We start from the raw sequence: 23,732 nt of genomic DNA, 5'->3' as shown, positions 1-23,732 counted from the left end.
GAAATATATTCTATCGAAAAGTACCACCTACGCGCGCGGTACCAGGTAAGAGTGAGCTCTCGTTTCGACAAAATTTTATAAATTTTCGATCGAATAAAATATTCATTTTTTAATTAACCTTTTGCGAACGGGACTGTTCGGTGCGCGGGCGTCAGCGAGAAGAAGGGGGTATCGCGTTCGCGTTCTCTCTCGGCCGCCCGAAGTTGCCCGAAGTACCGGTGCTCACGTATACGAGGCTCGTGCCTAGTGTACGGTGTGGTGGGGGAACTTCTCTGTGGCTATTCTGTACTCCCACACTGTTCCGATCTCCCTTGACGAGCTCGTGGTGCACGTCCGCGCATGCGCGCCACTTGCCTCTTTTTCTCATGCACACGATCCCCTACGGTTTGTTGCGCGAGAGGATGAAGTGGATTTAAATTGAACCACGTGACTGCGGCAGGGACATATCGGTAGAAAGCTATTCCCCGATACATACGTGTACAGTGGAACGCGTAAGCGTCACTGTTCGCGCACCTCGGTAACGATATTTCGATTCCTCTCGAAGGTTTCGCTTTTTGCAACAATTTTTCAACAGAAGCTCCGTCATCGATTTTTCAAACGTTCGTCGCGTATCGTCGTGTTTCGAGCCACTGTGCGTCACACCCACGACACACCCCTGGTCAGTGCGACGCGTCGAACCAACGGACCAATGAAATTTTTGTCACGTGACGAGTTTTGTTTACATTCAACCTCGTCGTCTCGCGAAACGAACTATAGATCGACATTTTGTCCATTCAGATTTTCGATGACTCGACTTGTATGTAAACCCCACGTGGTAACCTTTTTGTTCATCGAGAGCGGAATGAAAAATACGAGTTCCCTTTTTCCCCCAGATCGTCGCGATCTTCGCGTTATCGTCGTCGGCGTTCTCATGAAAATACCAGCGGCACGTTGAATAATCGTTGCTCGTTGAATTAACGAGGAAACGATTCCTTGTTTGTTTGCCCTGTTCGATACTTCCGGGTGGAAGTATTCTGTTTGCTTCGTAAATGGAATTCGTATCGAGGACAGCGATCGTGCATCGGACAGCTTTACTTGTTTCGTTTAGGTGCAACTTTCGCGCAAACTCTCCAAGGATTGGAGATCTCGCGCAGAACTGACTTTGAGAGGAACTTTGTCACGAGTTGGCAAACTTCGGGGAACCCTTTCGCGCTCGTTTCTTTTTTCTTTTTTTTCCTTTCTTGCGAGCAAAGTTGTAACTTTATCTCGAAAGTTGGCTCGCGTGCAGCTGTTCAAAAGGGGGTAGAAACTCGCGAGAAACTGCATCCTCACCCAGGACATAGCAGCGCCGTTCAACGGGCGCATATTTGTGTAGGTGTTTAGCTCCTTCTTCGTCGTTCCAGTCGGACGGCCATTGTTTCGGTCTCTCTTGGTCGTATTGATCCGAGGTGTCCTGATGTTCTACCGGGCGGTCGATCCTGCTCCATATATTTTCTCTCTACGTAGCCCGCACTTGTACGTGTACGCGCAAATGTAACTAGGATTCCCTTCGTCCAAGTCGAAGAGTACATCAATTGAATTTCTCTATCTCCTTTCTCGTTTAATTACGAGAAGATCATTGGTGGGGTGTAACCGGACCGGCGTTGGACTCGAATTATTTAAAAATATGGAACGAAATTTGAACTCGATTCGACGCTGAAAATGATCGTACCTGGTGATGCTAGAAATTGAGTACGCTTATAATTCTAAGGGAATACTAGAAATTGATGAGAAAATTTGTAGAGGAAAGTATTGCCCTGTGCAACGATCACATTTTCCATTTAAAGATGCACCGATGCATCTATACAAAATGCAATTGCATACATTGGATTGTTCGAAGAGTGATTTCGTTTTCCAAAATGGAGAATATATAATTTAGTAAAATATTCGTACACTCTAAAAGAATCGTGTTTAATTTTCACCAAAAAGAAATGAAACGACTTGCCGAACGAGCCAATACTTTTCCATAGAAATTATTGCTGACTGGGGTAAATAAATGAATAAATGTACGACCGGGAACGGAATGAATTTTTCATGTTTTCGAGGGCGATCTCGGATAAATCTTGTTTACCAAGTCGCGGTTCAGGTGCTCCAGACACCTTCTCGGAGATTTGTCGCAAACGAAGCGACCCTGTCAAGGGTTGCTGGTACGCGAACATCGGTCCGTGGAAATGCCAAAGTGCGCCCTTTACGTTACGCGCGCAGCATCTATTTACAACGCGTAGTTGCGTGATTTATTCGCTCTGAGATTCTCAATGGGGAGATCCGTGACGGACATTTAAGATCGAAACGTTACAACTCCGTAGCGACGATAAAATGAAACGATTCGCGAATAAGAAAGTTATTAACGATGAACATCGTACGAATGGTACGGATTGTGGTATGTATGGTTGTCATAGAATTGTGTGGAAGTATGAGCGTGTACGAAATATTTTGTCGACGAGTAAGAATGAGAGCTCCAAGTATGGAAGTGGTGTGCACGCATCGTGTGTATCTGGGTAGTGTACGTATAGTATGCTTTGTTTTGAAAACAATGGATAACAACGAAGGTGAGAGCTAAGAGCGCGAGACTGAGTGAATCGATCCTTCGCGACGGGAACAATCGGGGACGATATTCATTCGTTTATTTGTAAATGTTCATCAGTGGAAAAAGTCTGTTTCACGGGAGAATTTTGTATCGAGTAAAATAAAGGAAAATATTCGCAACGTCGCATCTATGTTTCGTAGCCAGTCTGCGTTTTCCAGATTAAGGTGACCCTTTTTCGTGTTCCCATAAATAAAAATATATGCTATCGTACCGGATAGCAACGTTACTTAGGATTAACAGTCGCGTGTCAACAGACGTACTGGTTCCAGATTTCCAAGAAACTACTTCTTTCACGTTGGCGCTGGACTTTGTGACATTAACACGCATAGGTCGCTAATTATTCCACAAATGCGTAGGATTGTTCAAAGATCCTTATCGCTTCGTTTCGAGATTCGTTTTTCTTTTTCGCGCGTAACATGGTGATTTCTTGGCCGCGATTATTAATATTGGGTTCGGAAAGTCGTCTCGTTTTCCAAAATGGAGAACGTATGATTTAATAAAATGTTTACACAACCTGAAAAAATCGTGTTTCAATTTTCACCGAAGAAAAGGAAATGACTTCCCGAACAATCCAATACAAGCGCCGTGATTACTCGACGCTCCATCGAGGTGGAAAAGAAACCGCAGTTATCTCGTATAAAAATGAGTTTAATAAATAACAGCTAACAACGAAATAAATAAGCAACTCGCAACTCGTAGTTGTATACATATGTATAGCACGCCTGATGCGTACCCACGTATATGTACACGGAACACACAAACACGTTCAATGCTTGGATACACATATAAATACGCATTAGTTTCTCGTATATCGATAAGAATGTCCGAAAATGCTCGTCGCGGAGTATCGATCGCGATACCATTTTGAAATTCGAATAATCGACAAAAAAACTCTTTCTCCGTGACCGTATGTTTCTCCCGTTGCCGAATCTACACTTTCAAACTCTCAAAATTTTGACAGATTTACGAGCAAAGTCGTCTTGCACGACATTTGCCTCGAAAAGGAAAGAAAAAAATTTGAATCCAACGTAACCGCCATGTTTCTTGGCACTTTTGCGGCGAATACTCATTCATAGTTACCGCTACGGTGTCATTCTTCGTGGAATGTTTCGTATTTATAGTACATCGAAAGAATCGTGCACGAGATCCTGTCCGCTGGTCGTTTCAACGAGACGTAGCGTGAGAATTTTATACAGTTTGATCCGATTTAAGTAATAAGATAAAGTTAACCGATCGTTTTCGACGCTAAATATGTAACTTTAATCGCGTGCTTCTAATTTTACCGGCCGATACAAACAGTTAAAAATTCGCAATCGATTCCGTACACCTGTCACGGTTTCGTTGAAATAAGCCACCGCTCCGAGACTTTCGACCGACAGAGTCCCATGATTAATATTTTTCACGGTTAACGATGAATAGAAATTATTCGACGTTTCAAATAGTACTCGAGACGCATTCGTGGTTCGTTTTAATTTTAGTCTCTTAATCGATATTCCTCAATCTACGCCGAAGGAAATAAATTAGTCTTCCTTTGTACATTTATACAAGTGGCACGGATTTGTCAGTGCCTCGTCCCTTTCTACAGGAAACGTTCAGTTCCCTGCTCCTCTGAGCCCGGTGACACCCTGTAGCCAGGGTTTGAAGAATGTTGTCCTCATGTAGACACCAGGAAGATAGGGTGCGGCACATTTTATTCCATGTGACACGGTGCCAACCAAAAACCATCTTCCGTCCGGTCGTTGCATTACAAGCGGTCCACCGCTGTCACCCTGAGGAAAATTATAAGTCGTGAACATTTCATACAGTGCACCAAACGAGAGAGAAGGAAGTATTGTCAGGTTGTTCGATAAGTTTTGTCGTTTTTTCCATTGTAAAAAATATACTATGACACTTCGACTTTGAACAACTGTAAATATACGAACAAGTCGACAGGTCTACGTGAAACTTTGCATATGTTTAGTAAACAGTAGTATCATCTTTAGAACAATAAAACGACAAATCTAATAGCTCCATTTTTTATCGAACGACAAAACTTATGGAGCAACTTATTATACCATAATTGGTAAATCTTCTCGTATACCTCGAAGTATTATATGTTATAATTGCAGAAATACTAGGTTGTTCGATAAGTTTTGTCGTTTCTTCAATTTAAAAAATATACTATGACACTTCGACTTTGAACAAATGTAAATACACGAACGAGTCGACAAATCTACGTTGAACTTTGCACACGTTCATCACGGTGGTAATATTCAAACGGTAGTACTATCTTTAGAAAAATAAAACGATAAAACTTATTGAGCAACTTATTATACCATAATTGGTAAATCTTCTCGTATACCTCGAAGTATTATATGTTATAATTGCAGGAATACTAGGTTGTTCGATAAGTTTTGTCGTTTCTTCAATTTAAAAAATATACTATGACACTTCGACTTTGAAGAAATGTAAATACGCGAACGATTCGACAAATCTACATTAAACTTTGCATATGTTCATCAAACGGTCGTATCATCTTTAGAAAAATAAAACGACGAATCTAATAGCTCCATTTTTTATCGAACGACAAAACTTATGGAGCAACCTATTATAGTATAATGATACGGTAGAAATACGGAACCAAACGACCGGACCGCGGATTTTATTAATACGTGCATAAATATGTAAAGCACGAGCAAAATGAAACATTAATATTATAATACTATTTTATGAAATACATTGTACGCGTGCATTTTTGATACGTTTTGCATAAACTTCGTAAATGCATAAACTTCGCACAATCGGACGAGAGAATTTCCTGATGATAAATCAGTATTTCAGGCGCAGCAATGGATGTGAGAAAATGTTGAACGTTGAATGTAATTATGAAAATAAGTTTTGGAACAATCCGTTTGCTCGAAGTCTACAATCGTTTCTATTGTAGCGTGAGAAATGCAAATTTCGAAATGTTTTATACTTAAATGAGTATATAATTTGGACGCGAAACGATTCACACTTTGCGGGCAAAATTCGCAAAATTGTATCAAGTTTTATATCATTCGAACGAATCGATTCTTTAAATAGTGTTTAAATAGAGTTTTGTTTGAAAGTTTGAAGGTTCTCTACGTCCCTTCGATATGGATTTTTGGCAGCAAGTAAGCAACGGATATTTTTGTAAGAATTAATCCGTTTCTACAAGAAGAGGGTACTCTACAAACGTATCTTCTGTTCGAACAATAAAGCGTTCGGATAACGGAGGTTCGGACAATGAATATTGATTTTGTACCGGTTCTCCTTTTTACGAAGGAAATTAATTGCGAAATGTACGAGGATAGGGAACGTAATAAGCTAATGGTTCTCGACAGGTAATTAATCGCCCTAAGAATATACCTCGCAGGAATCCTTCTGTCCATTAGCGTATCCAGCGCACAAGAAACTGTCGAGAATCAGCTTGGAATGTCCACCTGTCTGGAACATTTCTTGACAAACGGAATTCTTTATTATGGGCACCTGGACTTCTTGCAGAGTGGATGGTACACCGCCGTCTGTAAAGTGCCGTCATGACGGAACGCTCGAGATCGTTCGTAAACACGTGCTTATCGTACAGTTACAAAGAACAGAAGGTGGTACTCACTGTACTTCAATCGGCCCCAGCCTGTGACAGTGGCCATTCTGCCCGTGTAATCTATACCGTCTTCGGGCATACAAATCGGTACGATGTGCTCGTCGAATTGTACCGGCGATTCCAATTCCAAAAGGGCCAGATCGTTCTCAAACGTCGCAGGATCGTAGCCCCTGTTGACGATCACTCGTCGAACGTTCCTCGTCAGGCTGCGTTTCGCTTCCAATTCGCCGGACAAATCAAATTCTCCGAACACGGCCACGAGAGTCGCCAAGAATCTGTAAATATTTCGTTGAACGAAATAGCGTTCGTACGATCGCTTTCGAGATGCAACGGATAGAAGAACGCGATACACAATCTTTGAAAATTTTTATCTCGAAAACCAGGTACGCGATCTGACAAACTCTTCACGAATCGAGCAAAAGTGAACACATCGAACCGTCAATCTATCGAATTCAATTGAAAGTTATCGATGAAAATGCACTTATTCGTTAGACTTTCCAGAGAACAATGGTACTTTCTTTTTCGACGCAACTTTCTTTTGTAGATCCTCGGCGAGAAACTAGAACCAATTAAACGATATTATTTCTACGCAAGTTCCGTGTAGATTGCAATTTATGTTCCAGCTTACAAGGGATCAGAATTTGAGACAGAACTTGCGTACAAATATTCGTAGAAATGCTACTTTCCCGAAAAGGACGGTCGAAACGTTGACAAATAAAACGAACCCAGCGTGTGGACGTTATTTCGGAAAGTTTGAGAAACAATTCTAATGCTTTGAATATCCTGAAACGTGAATGAATATAAGTGCGACGTTTGAAATTGCTACGGTCGTTAGTTTTCCTTTGCTATTTACAATTCACAGGTCTACGAGTACACTCAAGTACACTCGAGTAAGTTAAAAAGGTACACTTTCTTTCAAACCGTTGAATAACGAAAGGAAGACATCGCTAAAGAAATACGATCCCTTACCCCGGTTGACAGTGAGCCGCTGTCACGACGTACTTCTCGGTGATGAGAACCCCGCCGCACTTGTTTTTCGTGAACAGACCGAGCCAGGTGGCCTCGCGAATCAACACTTGCCACGGCCATTTGCCGAACGCTGCTGCTTTGCCGCCGACTATTTTCCCTTCTCTGACCAGAGGTCTTACACCGCACTCTGCGAAACGAAATGGATGTTGGACATCGTAATTTCCGTTAATTTAACTCTTCGCGTATAAGCTCGTGTACACTCTTTTTTTACACGTGAACTTCGTACATCGTACGCACTTTTTATCCGACACGTAGACCTACACACCTGTACTTGCATTTTCTCTACTACAATAGTCTCTAACTATTACCTGTTGCGGATGAACGTGTGTAACGAGTTGCTCGATAAGTTTCGTCGTTCGATACGAAATGGAGCTATTAGCTTTGTCGTTTTATTTCTCTAAAGATGATACTACTGTTTGACGAACATATGCAAAGTTTAATATAGATCTATCGACTCATTTGTGTATTTACATTTGTTCAAAGTTGAAGTGTCATAGTATTTTTCTACAATGGAAGAAACGACGAAACTTATCGAACAATTAAGTTCATCCCGGGTATGGAGCTCGATCACGAAGACAATTTTAAAATACCGGAGTTTGTTCAAACTCGATGTTGGCCACTCGAAAATCAACCTTGGACGCGTGGACAGAAAACCGATCAAGATCTCCCGTACGAGAAGTGTCAAGTTAATTGTTGGAATGAATGCAACAACGATGTTAAGGATGCCAGATGTCGATGTCAGTTTTAAGGACTGTCCTTAAAACTGTTTTCCTTTTGGTTTTTCTTTCTAGTCGAGTTCCAAGTCCAGAGTCACGAAGACCACACGACACTGTCGTCGTTCACATCAAGACATATCACTGTATACGTGTTCGTTCGGGCTTTGCATTCTTATATGTACAAAATCTATACTACTGGAGATCTCTGCATATTATAATAAACTATATATTACAATCTAAACTTTACAAAATTAATTGTTAACACACTTACGCGAACGCAGATCGGACGGGGACGGAGTCTGCGTGCTCGTGGTAATTTCGACCGTGGTGGAGGGACTTGTTTCTTCCTCGTCTTCGAGGACAATCGCTTCCGTGCTCGTAGCCGGCGTTGTGGTGGGTCGTCTGGTCGGTCTGGTACGTTTCGTCGTGACCTGGGGCTTCTTCGTGGTGACGCCGGACGCCGCGGTTGGTTTCGGTTTCAAAGTGGTCGGTTTCGAAGGACGGGCCGGTTTGTCCGTCACCGATGGTTTCGACGATGTCGGACGATTCGTTGGCCTCTTCGTGGTCGCTGGTCTCCGCGTGGTGCTGTACGATGGTTTCGACGTTGTCGCGGGTTTTCGCACGGGTTTCTTCGTGGTGGTGACCGGTCTCTTCGTCACGGTGCTCGGCGTGGTCGACGTTGCGTTCGCGCGATTGTAGACGATATCCTTGAGCTCCTACGGGAAACGAAACAATTCGATTTCTCGTTATTTATTTCTACTTTAACACTTTGCACTCGGAGTGACAATTGTATCGACAGCTTCATCTGTCCGATTGCTGGAACCGCCAGTTATAGCACTACGAAGATTATATTGGGTTGTTCGGGAAGTCATTTCGTTTTTTTTGGTGAAAATGAAACACGATCTTTTTAGAGTGTATAAATATTTTATCAAATTATATATTCTCCATTTTGGAAAACGAAATTACTTTACAAATAACCCAATACACAACGTAACGGTCTTACGTTATGATTGCAATACCTATAATACTAATCAGCATGGTCGACGTTGCGTTGGAGAGATTGTAGAAGATATCCCTGAGTTTCTACAGGAAACGACAAAATTCGATTTCTCGTTATTTATTTCTACCTTAACCCTTTGCACTCGGAGTGAGAATTGTATCGACTGCGTTCATCTTTCCGATCCCTCGAAACGTCAATTGCAGCACTACGAAGATTATACACAACGTAACGGTTTTACGTTATGTTTGCAATACCTATGATACTAATCAGCATGGTCGACGTTGCGTTGGAGAGATTGTAGAAGATATCCCTGAGTTTCTACAGGAAACGACAAAATTCGATTTCTCGTTATTTATTTCTACTTTAACACTTTGCACTCGGAGTGACAATTGTATCGACAGCGTTCATCTTTCCGATCGCTCGAAACGTCAGTAGCACTACGGGGGTTATACATAACGTAATGTTCTACGTCTTATTTTTGTTTGTGATGTCTTATTTTTGTCATACCTATAATGTTAGATCATCCCAGAAGCTCGTGGCGACTTGTGTTTATACTTCTTGCGATACGTTTCATAAACGCACAGAACTAGAAGGATTTAGGTGACGAAACTATTGTACTTCGGTTTAGCCTGTAGAAGGCACTCGAAAGTTGCAGATCGTGACGTTATAAGAATTTTATATTCAACACATGGTGAAATAATGAGTGAAATGCGTGTCCATTTTCGTCAACTCGTGTTGTATAATTTCTGAAAAGGGAATACGGCAACAAGTGCAGTATGCAAATGCGTCGTTTATGAAGAAGGTGTTTTATCGTTTATGGAGAAGGTGTAGAAGACACAATTCGTAATCTGGTGAACGAAACGAGGGGTTTGTCAGTGCGAGTAATGTCGCAAATGCTAAATCAAAATCATGTGTACATTTTAAGAAAATGGGAACGAGGCCAAAGCTGTACATTAGCTGCATAGGTAAGATTAAAATATTACTTTATACAAAAGGAAAATAAACAATACAAAGTTAAGGAACGACCTAATAAAAAACTCAATCTTCATCCACGTAATCGCTTCAAATATACTTTCAAACGTTAGAACAGTTTAACGTATATTAATAAATCGATATATAATGGATAAAATAGCAATGTTCCTTATTTGTATAGTAATTGTAACAAAACGTTGGAACAAAATGTTAAAACGATCCCGTGTGCAAAGTGTTAAGGGAGACCAAGTTACCGAGTCGAAAAACGAGGTCTTTTTAATTTATCTCCGAGCTCGGGAGTTATTCGTTTACTCCAAAACATTGACCAGACACTTGTTTGCACAGTGTAAAATAAAAAGAAAACAACGGTTGGAAAATATTAACTCTGTTTGAAGAGATTTGTCGTTGAAATTGATCGTACGGGAAAAAAACTGTTTTTCTTTTACGATCGTCGAGCATACGATAGACAGAGATGTTAATTGTTATGAATGAAAATTTTGATGATATTTTTGAACGGTGGTTGGAAACTCTGTAGGTTTGTACAAGCGATTGAAACGAGTAAAAAATATTTGACGAATTAATCTTTTCGTCGTACCGAACGATATTCAGTTACTATCGTGCGAGTGATCTATTCGCATTTATTCGTTGCTTACGGTAGGACAACAAAGGATTATCGAACTGATATTCTTGTCTGTAGTATGTTTACCAACATCGATCAACGAGTCAAGCGAGTAAATCGTGTAAATATTGAAGCAACGCGATAAAATGATCTTGTTTTTCTATCCCGGGCAATAAATAGACGCGGATAGATACATTATTGAAATAACATATCCGAACGGATTGATCTTCCGATGCGTGTCGACGAAACTTTTTTTTATTTAATTTAACGAGTGTTACGAGTTTAAAAAGATACGAACAACCTTTTGAAAATATTTCGATTACCAAATCGCGATAGAACTCGCGTTATCGAAGAATTGAGAATTGCAACTCTCGTGTCGCGCGAATTTAAATTTCAATATTTTTCACTGTACCTTCCCGATCGAAGGGTGATTTGTCAGGTAGCAGAGAGTTACGTATGGGTGTAGATGGGGCGAGAGTGAGATATGCGAAGCGATTAAAGTATCTAGGTACGAGTATGAGCGAGAGAATGTTTCGAGCCACATCAGATAGATTCGAAGAGAAAAATGAGAAACACAGTAGGTTACCCGAGAAGGGTGCTTCGTACGGAGTGGTGTTTAGGAAAGAAAACAATGAAAGTGATATATAAAGGTATGTTAGCGATGTGTATGACGTATGGAGCGAGTGCATGGGGTAATGTTACGAAGTACGAATATGGTAAGCGATTGTTGGGTACGTGTCGGAGAATAGTGTTGTACGTGTGTCTGAATATGTACTAAACGGAAACCATGCAAGTTCTAATGGATGAATTTCCATGGGACCTAGAATGTGAATAAAAATGTGCTGTGTACAGTGTAAAAAAGGGTGCACGTGTCAATGAGAGTGATTTAATTACGAAACAAGGTGTGAGGCTATTGTTTGTAAATGGGATCGAGTAGATGGGATGCGAGTAAAAAAGGTTAGAGTGGCGTATGGATGTATTAAAAATGTGACGGTTTGCAAGTTCGAGTGCTAAACTTGAACCTGGGCTACGTATAGTATGTGCTACCTTTTAATTGGTCATGGTGGTACGAATGAGATCAATCGTCTGGCGACCACTTGAGAGAGCCAGATTTCTTCGTCTCCACAGACACGTGACATAGTCACCTAAGTTGATTGTTGTATAGCGTGTCGTTCGAGGAAAATGGTGCGTCGAGAGTTGTTAATAAGCATAGTAGATCAGCGTTAAATATGTATATATAAATTAAATTTATTCTACTATTATTTAAATAATAGTAGATAATATTTATATATATTAAAAATATAATTATCTCTATAATTATAAAAATAATTATAGATTATTGTTCTTATAGAACAATTATCATTTATTGAATAAATGATTTATATATTAATAAAGAGAAATTTTAAATAAGAATAATATATATATATATATATATACTCTAATAATAAATAATAATAATAATCATCGTTCATTTATAATATATATTCCATATATATAAGCGTGAATTGGCAGTGTAAGGTGTGTACGAAGATTTGATGCATATACTGACCATGTGTTGTAACACTTTGCAAACTTTTGGTGTGAAATTGAACGAAAATGATGTAGTCGATGCGAGCGATGTGTCGATTAGTGTTGAATGTTACGAGTGTGTGTGTGTAGATTTTCTGAAAGTGTATTTAGTAAAAGAATGAATCTGGAGCGAGTCCTTCATTGTTTCAGCACAGGATGGAAACCGAGTCATCTTTCACGATGACTGGATTCCTTTGGGAAGTGACGACCCCGTGCATCCGATTCGGTCCACCCATATCGAGGGGTAGAAGATCTTCACCGGTGAGTATAATAACGCGACGATTCAACCAGCAGTTCGAATCGATATCGTTAATTGTGAATGATAATCAAAATCGTTGTAAAACTATACCTGGAAGTTGCCTTGCAGAGACTGCACGATCTTGTTCACGAAGGTGTCGACTTTGTTCGTGAGAACGTCATCCTCGATGAAGGTAGGCATCGGGATATCGTTCTCGCCCATGATCTCGATGTCCGGGTAGCCGGTGTTGTTGAATGTCTCGACGATGGTCGGTTTCTCCTGCTGGGAGATCGGCGCGGAGATGTTCAGATTCGGATTTCGAACTGGCGGGAAATTGATCAGGTCGTCCGGGGCGGGTGTGTCGTCCTCGCAATGGGGAACCGGTGTTGTCGATTTGAGATCGTTGGTCGTTGAGACACTGGTATCTTTGTCGACGACTATGGTGTTCACGGGGGTCAAATTCTCATCGGGGAAGACGAACGAGGGGGTCGACGGTTTCAAGTAAAAGCTGGGTTTGTCGGACCAGGGCGCCAGAGTGGTCCAAATGGTGGGTCTCCTCGTGGTAGCTTTCTCATAGTTCTGTTCGAAGTTGTCCTCGGCGACGATAGCCTCTGTGCTATAGTTGTTGCTCACGGTCGGTTTGGAGGTGGTTCCGTCTTTCAGGTTCACGCTGAAGAAGCTCGTCGAGACGACGTTGTTGGTGGCCACGTTCGAAATCACCGTGCTGATGTTGTGAGTTATGGTGGTGGATACGCTGGGTTTCCTCGTGGTGAGCGGACTCGGTCTGATCGAGCCGATCGGGACCGTGGGCCTGACGATTGCCGTGGTGGGTCTGGCCGGTTCGGACGTTGGTTTCCTCGTGACGGTTTTCTGTGTGGTTTCGATGGTGAATTCCGTTCCGAGAGGACCCAGAACTATCAACGTTGGCGCGGGTGGATTCGTGGTCGTTTTGCTGGAGTAACCGTAACTACTTGTACTGGCGAAACTCGACTGGGTGGACGGTCTCGAGGAATGAGGATTGGACGTCGCGTACGAGGAATAGGTCGTTTCGGTTGGTACAGTCTCGTAGGTGTAGTAATTGGACGTTTGCGCCGGTTTGTAGAACACGTAGGGGAACGATTGAGCGGTAGTGGGCGAAGGGAGAGGTTGTTTCGTCGTGGAAATTCGGACCAAGGACGGTTTCGAGGTTTCGTCGATGCTGACCCATTTGTCGATGGAGGAATTCGGGGACTGAATGGTGGTTCCAGAGCCCGGTTTCGTGTCGTTCAGTATCGAGATTATGTGATTGATCGCCAATTCCTCCTTGTCCACCGCGTCGTCCTTCTTGATACCCGATGGTGTATCGTAGGTGATCGTCGGTACGCGTACCAGATCGTCGTTCTTCTCGGTGAGTGTGGTCATCGGTGTTGTCGTCTTCTTCTCCTCGAACGAACCGAGCGCTTGCACGTTCTTCGTCGAGACCCTCTCCTCTATCGTGACGATCTTCTCGAAATTATCGACTGCGTTCACGGAAACGGGCGAAACGGTGGTGAGCCTTTGCGCGTTGGTGTACGTCTGCGTGACGTCCGGTGATCTCGTCATCGACGAGGTGCCGAACTTCTCTTCGTCGTAGCTGGACGACATCGCGTCGGTCATGGACGATCCGGATTGTTCGGGGAATTTGATCCATTGAGTGGTCGAAGCGGTTTGATAAACCGTGGTGGGTTTCTTTTTAATTCCGACGAAGGTTGTTACCCTTTCGGTCGGTTTTGGTCTCCGAGTGGTGGTTGTAGTCTCGGTCACTCGCTTTCTCTCGGTGCTGGATTCGACGCTGGGCCTGAACAAATCGTCGGGGTTGTGGGTCTCGTTCAAGGCGGTCCCGTTCTCGTTCAACAGTATCGTGTCGACCGAGCCGTGATCGCTCTGACCCAGTCCCTGAGAGAACAAGGCCGGCAGCTGATCGACCGGATCGGCTATCTGCAATATCTGATCGGGACGTAGCAAAGTGGTAACCGGATTGACGGCGGAGTTGTCTTGGTGATTCTGAATGTCATTGTTCGCATCAGAGTGACTCAACAGACCCGGTAGGCTCAGATCGTCCAGGACGTTCTGCTGACCCAACAGAGCCGGGAAATCCTCCTCCAGGTGACTTATGTCCGGTTGGACCGGTAGCTGAGGTTTCTCCGCGTTTTGAACGCTGTCCATTACGTGCGCGATACTGGGTGCCGGTCGTATGGTGGTCGACGGGGCGTCGAAGGTTGAGATTTTCGTGTACAAGGTATCGTGATGATTCGGGCGGTTCGACGAGACGGAGGTTTCGGTCTTCACGGCGTTTACGTGGGGTACAGTTATCCCGAGGGGCGTCCCGTCCGAATTTAACAGGATAGGAATGTCCGGGACGTGATCGATCTCGTGCATATTGAATATTTCATCAGCGGTGGGTATCTTCTCGAAATTGCCGAGCCCCGATGATTTCGTAGGCAATTGGCAACACGCGCCGAAGAGGAAACCGTCCATACACGCGCCGACGACTTGTCCGTTTCGACGCGAGCACTCGTAGTTGAACATGCATATCGCGGGCTCGTTCGTCTTCACTCGCGACGGGAGCGTCGGTTGACATACTTTCGGCACTATTCTGTAGCCGCCGAACAATCGTCTGCCTGCAAAGTGAAAGACGAAAAATGGTAATCGACTCGTCTCGATGTCTACCGTCGTAAAATTCACGACGGTTAATACCATTCCGTACGATTAGCGGTACGACGAAACGATCGAGACTTTATTATTCCAGCCGTAGGCACGCGGTCGCAATTAGTCGCGAGTTTGCAACGGTTCACGATAAACGAGTTGAAAACGAAACGAGAACCGAACGCTCGCGGAGAACGACTTCGTTTGGTATTCGGTCTGTTAGCGTGACGCGGTCGCGCGAATCGGGTACACCTGCTACGAATTCTGTATTCACGATGATCGTCAACCGGGCGAAAACTGCTGGAAAATATCGCGTCGTTTCAGGAGCAGCACGGAGCCAACTTCCCGATCGTGGTTTCTCGCGCGATGGGAAAACCCATCGTGATTCGTGTCCCTTATCGGTCCTCGAATAGCAAATTTTACGCGTGTACGATCGTCTACGTTCGTAATACGTAAAACGCGTGGTAATATAGATCGTGTACGTACGATCGTGTACGTTCGTAATACGTAAAACGCGTGATAATATATATATTGTGTACGTACGATCGTGTACGTTCGTAATACATAAAACGCGTGATAATATATATTTACGTAACGATACAATTGTAACGATGTAATCGAACAATCGTGTTCAATTTTGCATAATTGCACGTATTTCGTCTTTCTTTGGCGTACGCTTTTTTTTTCTTTTTTTTTTTTCATTATTTGCATGCGTCGCGTATGCATAAAATTCATGCGTCTGCTCATCACGGTTACGGTCCTATTCGCGGCATCTTTAAGCGCAATTTCTCGAGAAAGGCGCGAAATGACTTGTACGCTGTTATTTGTACATAATATATACCAAATCGGTGTGCAATTTACCTTCGTGCTCCACAATTAATTAGTATCTATAATCCAGCCGTAACATTACGCCACGTACATATACGTCTTACGACCAGCTCGGATGATGTTTATTTATTTACCGTCCATGTGTTATTAGACACACCTACCAACTGCTTGGTATTCATAGATTCGTATTAACCGCGAATTTTTCTTCGCTCTCTACGTTAATTATTCTCGACCGATACCGGGGGGTGTATGCGTTAAATAAATAAATAATCATGATCGTATACCATCTTCGTTACGCAAATCAAAGGAAAGTGTAATTACGTAATCGCGGTAAAGGTGAGACGCAGCTTTTTTTTTCAAACCTGACCTCGAAACGAATCACAAATATAAAACAGTGTAAAACGAAAGCGATGATGAAGAATCGGTCGACGATTTTGAGTAACGCAATCCGTCGATGAACATCGATAATGCGAATCAACGTCGAACATTTTTACTCGAGCGAGTTATCGATAAGAAACTCGATCTATCTTCTTCTACACGCGTCAAAGTACCGTCCGTTCGTCGTTGTAAATAAATAAACGATACATTTGAATATTTCTTGGGGTTTTTACGCTCGTAACAGCGAGTATTTAGCGTGATCGGTTCTGCTCAGGTGATCGAGGCATAGGCGAGCAAGCATGTAGGCTTTTCACGTGCCTCCTCATATGCCTGCATACTACCGATATAATGACCTACTCCGTGAATCGTCCGCGGTGCTTGTCAAGATCCTTCCGGCGTTCCACATTTGTCTTTTTTTTTCCATTTTTTTCACAGACTTTCGTTTCGCCGCGGATTGTGCCGCGGGTGGTTAACGTCAACTCCATAACACCGACAAATCCATATTACGCGTGGATCACGTTGATTTAGAATCACTACGCCGACGTTGAATTTTGTCCACGTGTGTGATCGATCTTTATCGTTTTCTTTCTTTATTTTTCCGTTTTAAAAGGTCATTGTGGTACTCTCCGAGAAATTCGTTTAATTTCCTGCCTTGCGCGTGGCTGACACGATTTTTTAAATACGATAGCTCGCAGAAGAATTTACCGCGGATGACTTTGTTGTCGATCCGACAGGAATCGAGCATAATAGGTTGTTGAATAAGTTTTGTCGTTCGATAGATCATATTGAACAGTATTGTTCAATGTAGTTCTGTTTAATAAGTTTTATCGAACGACAAAACTTATCGAGCAACCTAGTATTATATTGCTCAATGAGTTTTGTCGTTCGATAAACAGTTCAATGTAGTTCTGTTTAATTAAACAACCTAGTACTATACTGTTCAATAAGTTTTGGAGTTTGATAAACAGTACTGTTCAATGGAGTACTGTTTAATAAGTTTTATCGAACGACAAAACTTATCGAGCAACCTAGTATTATATTGTTCAATCAGTTTCGTCGTTCGATAAACAGTACTGTTCAATGTAGTTCTGTTTAATTAAACAACCTAGTACTATACTGTTCAATAAGTTTTGGCGTTTGATAAACAGTACTGTTCAATGGAGTACTGTTTAATAAGTTTTATCGAACGACAAAACTTATCGAGCAACCTAGTATTATATTGTTCAATCAATTTTGTCGTTCGATAAACAGTACTGTTGAATGTAGTTCTGTGTAATAAGTTTTATCGGGCGACGAAACTTATTAAACAACCTAGTATTTGCTTTATTTATTCCCAGATCGCTAACGTGCACGATACTTGGACAGGTAATGTGTATAATTTGAGAAATCAGCGAAATCGTTTCCTAAAATAAAACATCGAGCGGATTATTTTCAACGTTTCGCGTTTTCGTAACACGAACGTTAAAATTACCGTCAATTTTCGATATATTAAGGTACACCTCGTGTGTAACTTGGAAGAAACCGATGAACGAGAAATAAAGAGATTGATAAAACCGATCGTACGTACACAATAGAAAACATTAACGTCTTTGGAAAATATGCTGTGAAATTTCAAGCAAATTTCTTCGCAAAAGCAGTTGGAACCGGTCATTTCGAACGGTCGGTGAATCCAGTATTAAGCTGGTTTGCTTTCAATGTAACAGTTTGCACGTTTTGTCGAAGCGGTTTCCTTTACGCTCAAGAAGTTTTTATAAACGTAATTTCTAATTACTCGTTGGCAATTAAATTGAATCGGTCAGATACTTTATCCTCGATGTATAAAATACAAAGCAACGTATGAAATTAGTGCACGTGGTAGGTGCAGCGCGCACCATAATTTCTCATCAAGTATAACCGATCTGACTTTCAAATAATTCTTGGATCGTTTCTTCGGAGCTTTTTTTCTGGTATCGAGCGTTTTCTGTATTTGACGGAGATACCACGCACGAGTGACTTCGATACTTAATTAACAGTTGCAATGACTAATCGAAAAACGTGAACGCTGACCAACACGGTTCTGTAAAAGCTGTCGTATCGATTACAAGGCACGTTGGCCAAGTTTACACGAACACCATGATAAGAATATTGCGTTTGATCAACGATCCGCAATTTCATCGTAGGATCGTCTCTTTTTTAGTTTTACGTCGGACATAAAATCGAGTTAAATCGAAAACTTTCGAAGCTTCGTTTAAAAGTTTCGCTCGTGCACCTGACGCGTCCTGAAATTTCCACTTTATCGGTAAAAATAACCGCGTCGTCGTTGGTTACTTCGCGTGTACCAGAATCCTGAAATCCACTGTTCCAACGAATCGTTAACAAACCGCAAATATATCATACTTCTTCGCTCTTGTTTTATTACGCGAGAAAAGGGAAATCGGTCTCTAGAATTCACTCATTACTGGCATTCAAGTGCGTGTTCGATATTAACTACGTAATGGCGAACCGAATCGGAAAAATAAATACGAATAATTATGGCGACACTTCGTAATTTCATATACCACGATAATCAGAACGTATCTTGATACCATATTTCTCATTTGTTAACTCACGTGTCTAAATTACACGGTAAGTTCCTAGGCTCTTCCGTTCCTTGTACATATACATTCATACCTATATTCTTTCGAATTAACTCGTGTATATTTTCTCCAGATTGCATTTTACCCAAAGGGGGTGCAATAGATACCGTGGAATTTTACTCAAAAATGTCAATGAAAATATCTTGCACGCTTTTCTTTCGAGAAGATCGACTATCCAAACACGTACAATTTATTCGTGTTTTCCATTCGGCATCGATCGATGAACGTTCTTCCGTGTACATCGAATATTCTTCCTCGGACACCGCGTCTATCGTACACAACCCACGATACGGGACTGCCGTGGAAACGAAAACGCGAAAGTGGTGAAAACCGTGCGCATGATAAACGTTCGTATACCCGCCGATAAACCTAGAAATGTTTCGCTCGGTATGGCTGGAAATTCTTTCAGGATCATTAAAGCTGCTCCCATTAACCGATTCAACTGGTTCACTGAACCTGCGCGTACGATATCGACGCGTAGCGGGCGCGTGCGCGTGCGTACGCGCCTGCGCGTGGGTATGCGCGCGGGTATGCGCGTGCGCGTGAAATTCCCGCGTGTACGCCGTACTTGCTTCGAATTCGGAACGCGAATCGCTCGTAATGTGTGCCACCATTGAGGGAATTATTTGAATTTCGCTGTCGCGCATTGGGAACGCGCGCTCGCGCGCACACCGGGCTCTCGGAATGAGATGCGCGCGGGCAAATGCGACCGGTGGAATTCGCGACTTTCGAAAGGAAGCGAGATGTAAGTGGAATTCGGTGTCAGTGTTGGTTCGCGGGATTCTAAAAAGTCGCGTTCGCTGGTTGTACAGCGCGGCAGGTAAACGGTACGCGCGAATGCCCGCGCCGCGGCTATTCAAACGCGAAACTAACACGAGCCGTGGATAATTCGCGAAATGACCGCCCATTGAACGATTCTGGGAAACGTCGTGTCGGCGAAAAACGACGTGGGAACCGACGCTCGTACGTCGTTCACGTTGACACGCGCAATTACAGTGTCGCGAAAGCGATTCACGCGTACGCGATTCCTCTCGGCGCGTAAATACACGACGGAACGGAAACGGACGTTGGAAAGCGAGTTTCCAACGCGAACAGTGCTTTTCATCGACCCTCGACATTTTCTTCGCTACGATGGAAAATACACGGGCCGCGAGATGGTATCGATTCGTTGTACGCCTGTAGAGAATTTACGTACACGTTTCTACAACCACGAGAATCAGTTTTCCCCGCGGTCGTGCAATTTCTTGACGGTAACTTAACGCGACGATCTGGTAAGTCCAGATCGAACGCTCCGATTTTTCCAGTTTTCCCGCTGATAGCGCACGGTCTCGAGAACGTAACTTGTAAATTTTATCGAGATGTTACAACCGTCTATCGATTCCGTGGAGCATTTAATCGTTTCGTATCCGAGACTTTGATAAGTGGAAAATTTACGACCGAAATAAATACCCGTGTTCGAACGTTAAACGAGAAGAAACTTTCTTTTTTACACACGTATCTGTTAATGCATTTGCATTTACAACCGATCGATTGGAACGAGGAAACGACTAAGGATTGAATATTTTTGATTAAGGTGAGAGTACTTCCTTCATTCTTGAAACTTTAGCTTTACGGTGGTTCGTGTCGATGGATAAACCGTAATCTTGGTAATCTTCTGTATTTTTTTATCTACAAGATTGACAATGACTTTCTCGTTGTATTTCTAACGAGGAAAAACAACGAACAACCGTCTCGTATAAAATAATACGTGTCTCGTTACACTACATCGGACGAACGTACGTGTCTGCTAATTATAATTACGATCCAATTATTCTTTCGCGGAGAAAGAAATTTGAAAGAACACTTCTCCACCGAAAATACCAGACGGTTCTCTTAACGGTCTCGAGCATTAACAATCGTGAATTCTTGTTACGATCTTTCCAGTTTGAAAAGTTTAATCGTTTCCCTTTTTATCGTTCGTGTTATCCCGCTGCCGCGCGTTCAATAGGGGTAGCAAATGTCGACGGAGGAAAAATTCATCAACCCCTCCCCTTTTCCAACCACGAACTGAAAATCGAACGGAACTTTTTCCATGGAAACGTATAAGTCAAAGGTCATCATCTGCATATTCCATAGTAGAATTTACTCGTACCTCTGGAGTATCGCGCAATGAAACTATTCGGTCGAGAAGTACGCGTACGAAGTCACAATTCGTGCAGAGCGATGAAACACCAGCACGTTAACTAACATTTCACGGTATCGAAAATACGATCAGCTGTTGGATCAACATTCGTCGAACAAAGGTTACGCGGTGAAAAAAAGAATCGATATACAACGAGGCTAGGTTTTAATAATAGCGTTAAAATGCACCTGGTACCACCTCTCGCGCGCGCCCTTTCGTACTTCTTCTTTTATTTATCTCTATATTCGTATATTTGTTTTTACCACGGGGCTCCCTTTGTAGAGGCGTCGATTAAAAATACAGAAAATAAATATTATGGCGACAATTTCTCCGTGGGTGGATTCGCTTCTACGTTAGAAAGGTCGCTTCTATTTTCCATTCGTTTCGAAAACGGAACGATCTATTTTTATATCCTCGTACCGATGGCGGCTGTTCAAACAAACGCAGTTCAATAACGCAAGGACACTCAAGGTCATCGTAGTAGGCTCCTCCGGTACACGGAGGATCTTTCGCACCGTGAATCTTTCGTTCTCGATTTATAGTCGCTCGCTAGTTACGTAATGTAATTATTACCTGTGGCTTGGGCCACGCGAGAGTGCGAAATGACGGACGTCGAAGAAAGGATGACGAGGATTAATTGGATACTCTTCCCGACAGCCATCTGCAACAAAAAAGCAAAAAGGAGAAAAGTTATATTGTTCGTCGGAGGGTACCGTGGGTAGCCGTGAAACGGTGTACAATAATTAGCCTACATTCGCCGAGTAATTTAAGTTACAGCCGTTGAACGCTTCCCGGCGTTATTTTTAAACGGCAGATGTTATATACCCGCAATAAGAATGAGAAATACATTAATCGCCCTTTCGAATCTGCTTATATTATATACCTACGTATGTAGTCTTCGGTAACGGTACAAGAACGTCAGTCTCGCGCATGCGCCATAGAAGCTGGACATTCCGAACGGACTACGTTTCCAAGACTCGAGACGAGACAAAAATTCATTCTGATGATCATTTGGACGGTAAGTGGGTTCAACGGGGGTAGGGTTCTCGGTGCGAGTCGATTCGAAGTCGTGCACGAAATATTTCGAGGTTAACTCGATCTTAGCGCGAACGAATTACTCGTAAGGAAAATTCACGCGATCGATTCGTCGCGTCTATCGATCTTACAATGGCGTCGCTTCGGTACGATTGTGAGATTCGATCGTGGAACGTTTACTCGTTATTCGAACGGTCACGCGGACCCTACGAATATTTAAAATCGATATTCGAGAGGCAACCGTGCGTGGACCCGTGCGTGGACCCGTGCGTACGTAGCGATCGTAAGAACGTTATCGGAAGAGGAACGGTGAGCAACGTTACGGTATTTCCGGTTTGTTATCGACAACAGCATTCTCTTTCGCGACGACTCGAGGGGCAAAATCGCGAACCGGTGACGAAACACGGTATCCCGATACCGTGGAAACGACGAATAGGCCCGATCGCTTACGCGTCTCGAACTTTCTTCGCCTCGCGATAGAGTTGCTTCCCCGAGGCTTACAACGCTCGCGCACACGTGCGTTTCACGAATGTGGGCACACGACGCGCGCGTTGTGTCCCTACGTGATCCGAAATCCCGTTAGAGTACGGCCAGGGGCGTTCTACGTATTACCACACACCTGTGCGCGATGCCAAACAGAAGAACGGGGGACGACGATGAGGAAGAACGATGGAAACGGGGAACGGAACAAGAACCGTGCGCGCGAGAGAGGGAACGCGCGAGAAAGACGAGGAGACCGTCAGCCCGATCGCTTCGGCGTTTGCTTCGCGAAGACACCGGTAACCCAGTTACCAATTCCCCCATCGCCGGTTCTATTCTTCGTACGTTCCTGTGACCTTCTTAAGAACGAGAAGTTCGATCCTGCGTCCCCGTAAAAGCGAATCATCGTTCGTTAAACTCGCCGCGTACTGTTTTTCTTTTTTTTTTTCTCGCGGCCGCGACCGATCGATCGCGCGCCACCGATCTTCTCGCGAAAGTAAATACGTATTGGCTTCGTCTTTGATAGATTCGATACGATTTGAATACGATACGAAATGAGATTTTACTCGAGAGTAAATAAGCTTCGTGTTCGATGGTTCGGATAAGATTCAAGTACCTGATTTCGTTTCAAAGCAAATGGATTTTATTTTCGACAGTTTAGATACGATTTAAATACGATTCGAAGATTTTATTTTAAACAGACCACAGTTTCAACAGTTTGGATACGTTTCAAAGACCATTCGAAGAGCGATTTTATCTAGGTCCGTAAAAGTAAAATTATCTGTATTTTAAAGCACGGATCGCGTAGACGTTTACCGGTGAACGTACACGTTCTTTGAGTTTCGCGTTGCACACATATGTATGCAACACGATCGTACATCGTTGAACATGGTTAGTTTACAGCGACAGTATTTAGCAGCGCTTCGTTTCTTGCTCGTTTACGCGCTTCTTGTATTAAATACGTGAAAGTATTTTTTGTTCACGCTTATACTCTCGATAATGTCGTACAAAATCTAGGTACCACCTTCTCTCCAAAGAGTGAAATCCGTTGCCTCGTGAGGCCCGATTTCAATTTACTCCTGCGAATCTTCGTAGTCGATCCCTTTGGAGACTATTCAACGAACGTAAACTCGAACAACGTATTTCGAAAAACCTTCTTACGTAAAAATCTCTTTTTACACCGTTCAAACAATTTTAAACCAACGTAAAGTATTCACGT

The 23,732-nt window shown here is 42.9% G+C and overlaps 2 protein-coding genes across 3 annotated transcripts in view; one reads left to right on the top strand and one right to left on the bottom strand.

The window, feature by feature from the left end:
- Nucleotides 1-3,282: 3,282 nt before the first annotated feature.
- Nucleotides 3,283-23,732, bottom strand: part of Flz (transmembrane serine protease filzig) — a 30,758-nt gene continuing 10,308 nt past the window's right edge. The window contains exons 2-8 of the mRNA XM_076311635.1: nt 21,572-21,659; nt 12,464-14,991; nt 8,226-8,670; nt 7,179-7,365; nt 6,219-6,484; nt 5,975-6,129; nt 3,283-4,374 (exon numbers count right to left, since the gene is read on the bottom strand). Of these exons, the coding sequence (XP_076167750.1) occupies nt 4,198-4,374; nt 5,975-6,129; nt 6,219-6,484; nt 7,179-7,365; nt 8,226-8,670; nt 12,464-14,991; nt 21,572-21,659 (3,846 nt within the window). The 3' untranslated portion in view covers nt 3,283-4,197. The remainder of the gene's footprint in view (nt 4,375-5,974; nt 6,130-6,218; nt 6,485-7,178; nt 7,366-8,225; nt 8,671-12,463; nt 14,992-21,571; nt 21,660-23,732) is intronic.
- The window catches only part of Npf (neuropeptide F), a 92,588-nt gene continuing 89,094 nt past the window's right edge, over nt 20,239-23,732 (top strand). For both annotated transcript variants that reach the window (XM_076311643.1, XM_076311639.1), the window contains exon 1: nt 20,239-20,410. The gene's annotated coding sequence lies outside the window, so the exon portion shown is untranslated. The remainder of the gene's footprint in view (nt 20,411-23,732) is intronic.

The sequence above is a fragment of the Ptiloglossa arizonensis genome, chromosome 5 (assembly GCF_051014685.1).
Source record: "Ptiloglossa arizonensis isolate GNS036 chromosome 5, iyPtiAriz1_principal, whole genome shotgun sequence".
In the NCBI taxonomy this organism is placed as follows: Eukaryota; Metazoa; Arthropoda; class Insecta; order Hymenoptera; family Colletidae; genus Ptiloglossa; species Ptiloglossa arizonensis.
Note: the sequence above shows the minus strand (reverse complement) of the source record. Positions and strands in the feature narration are given on the sequence as shown.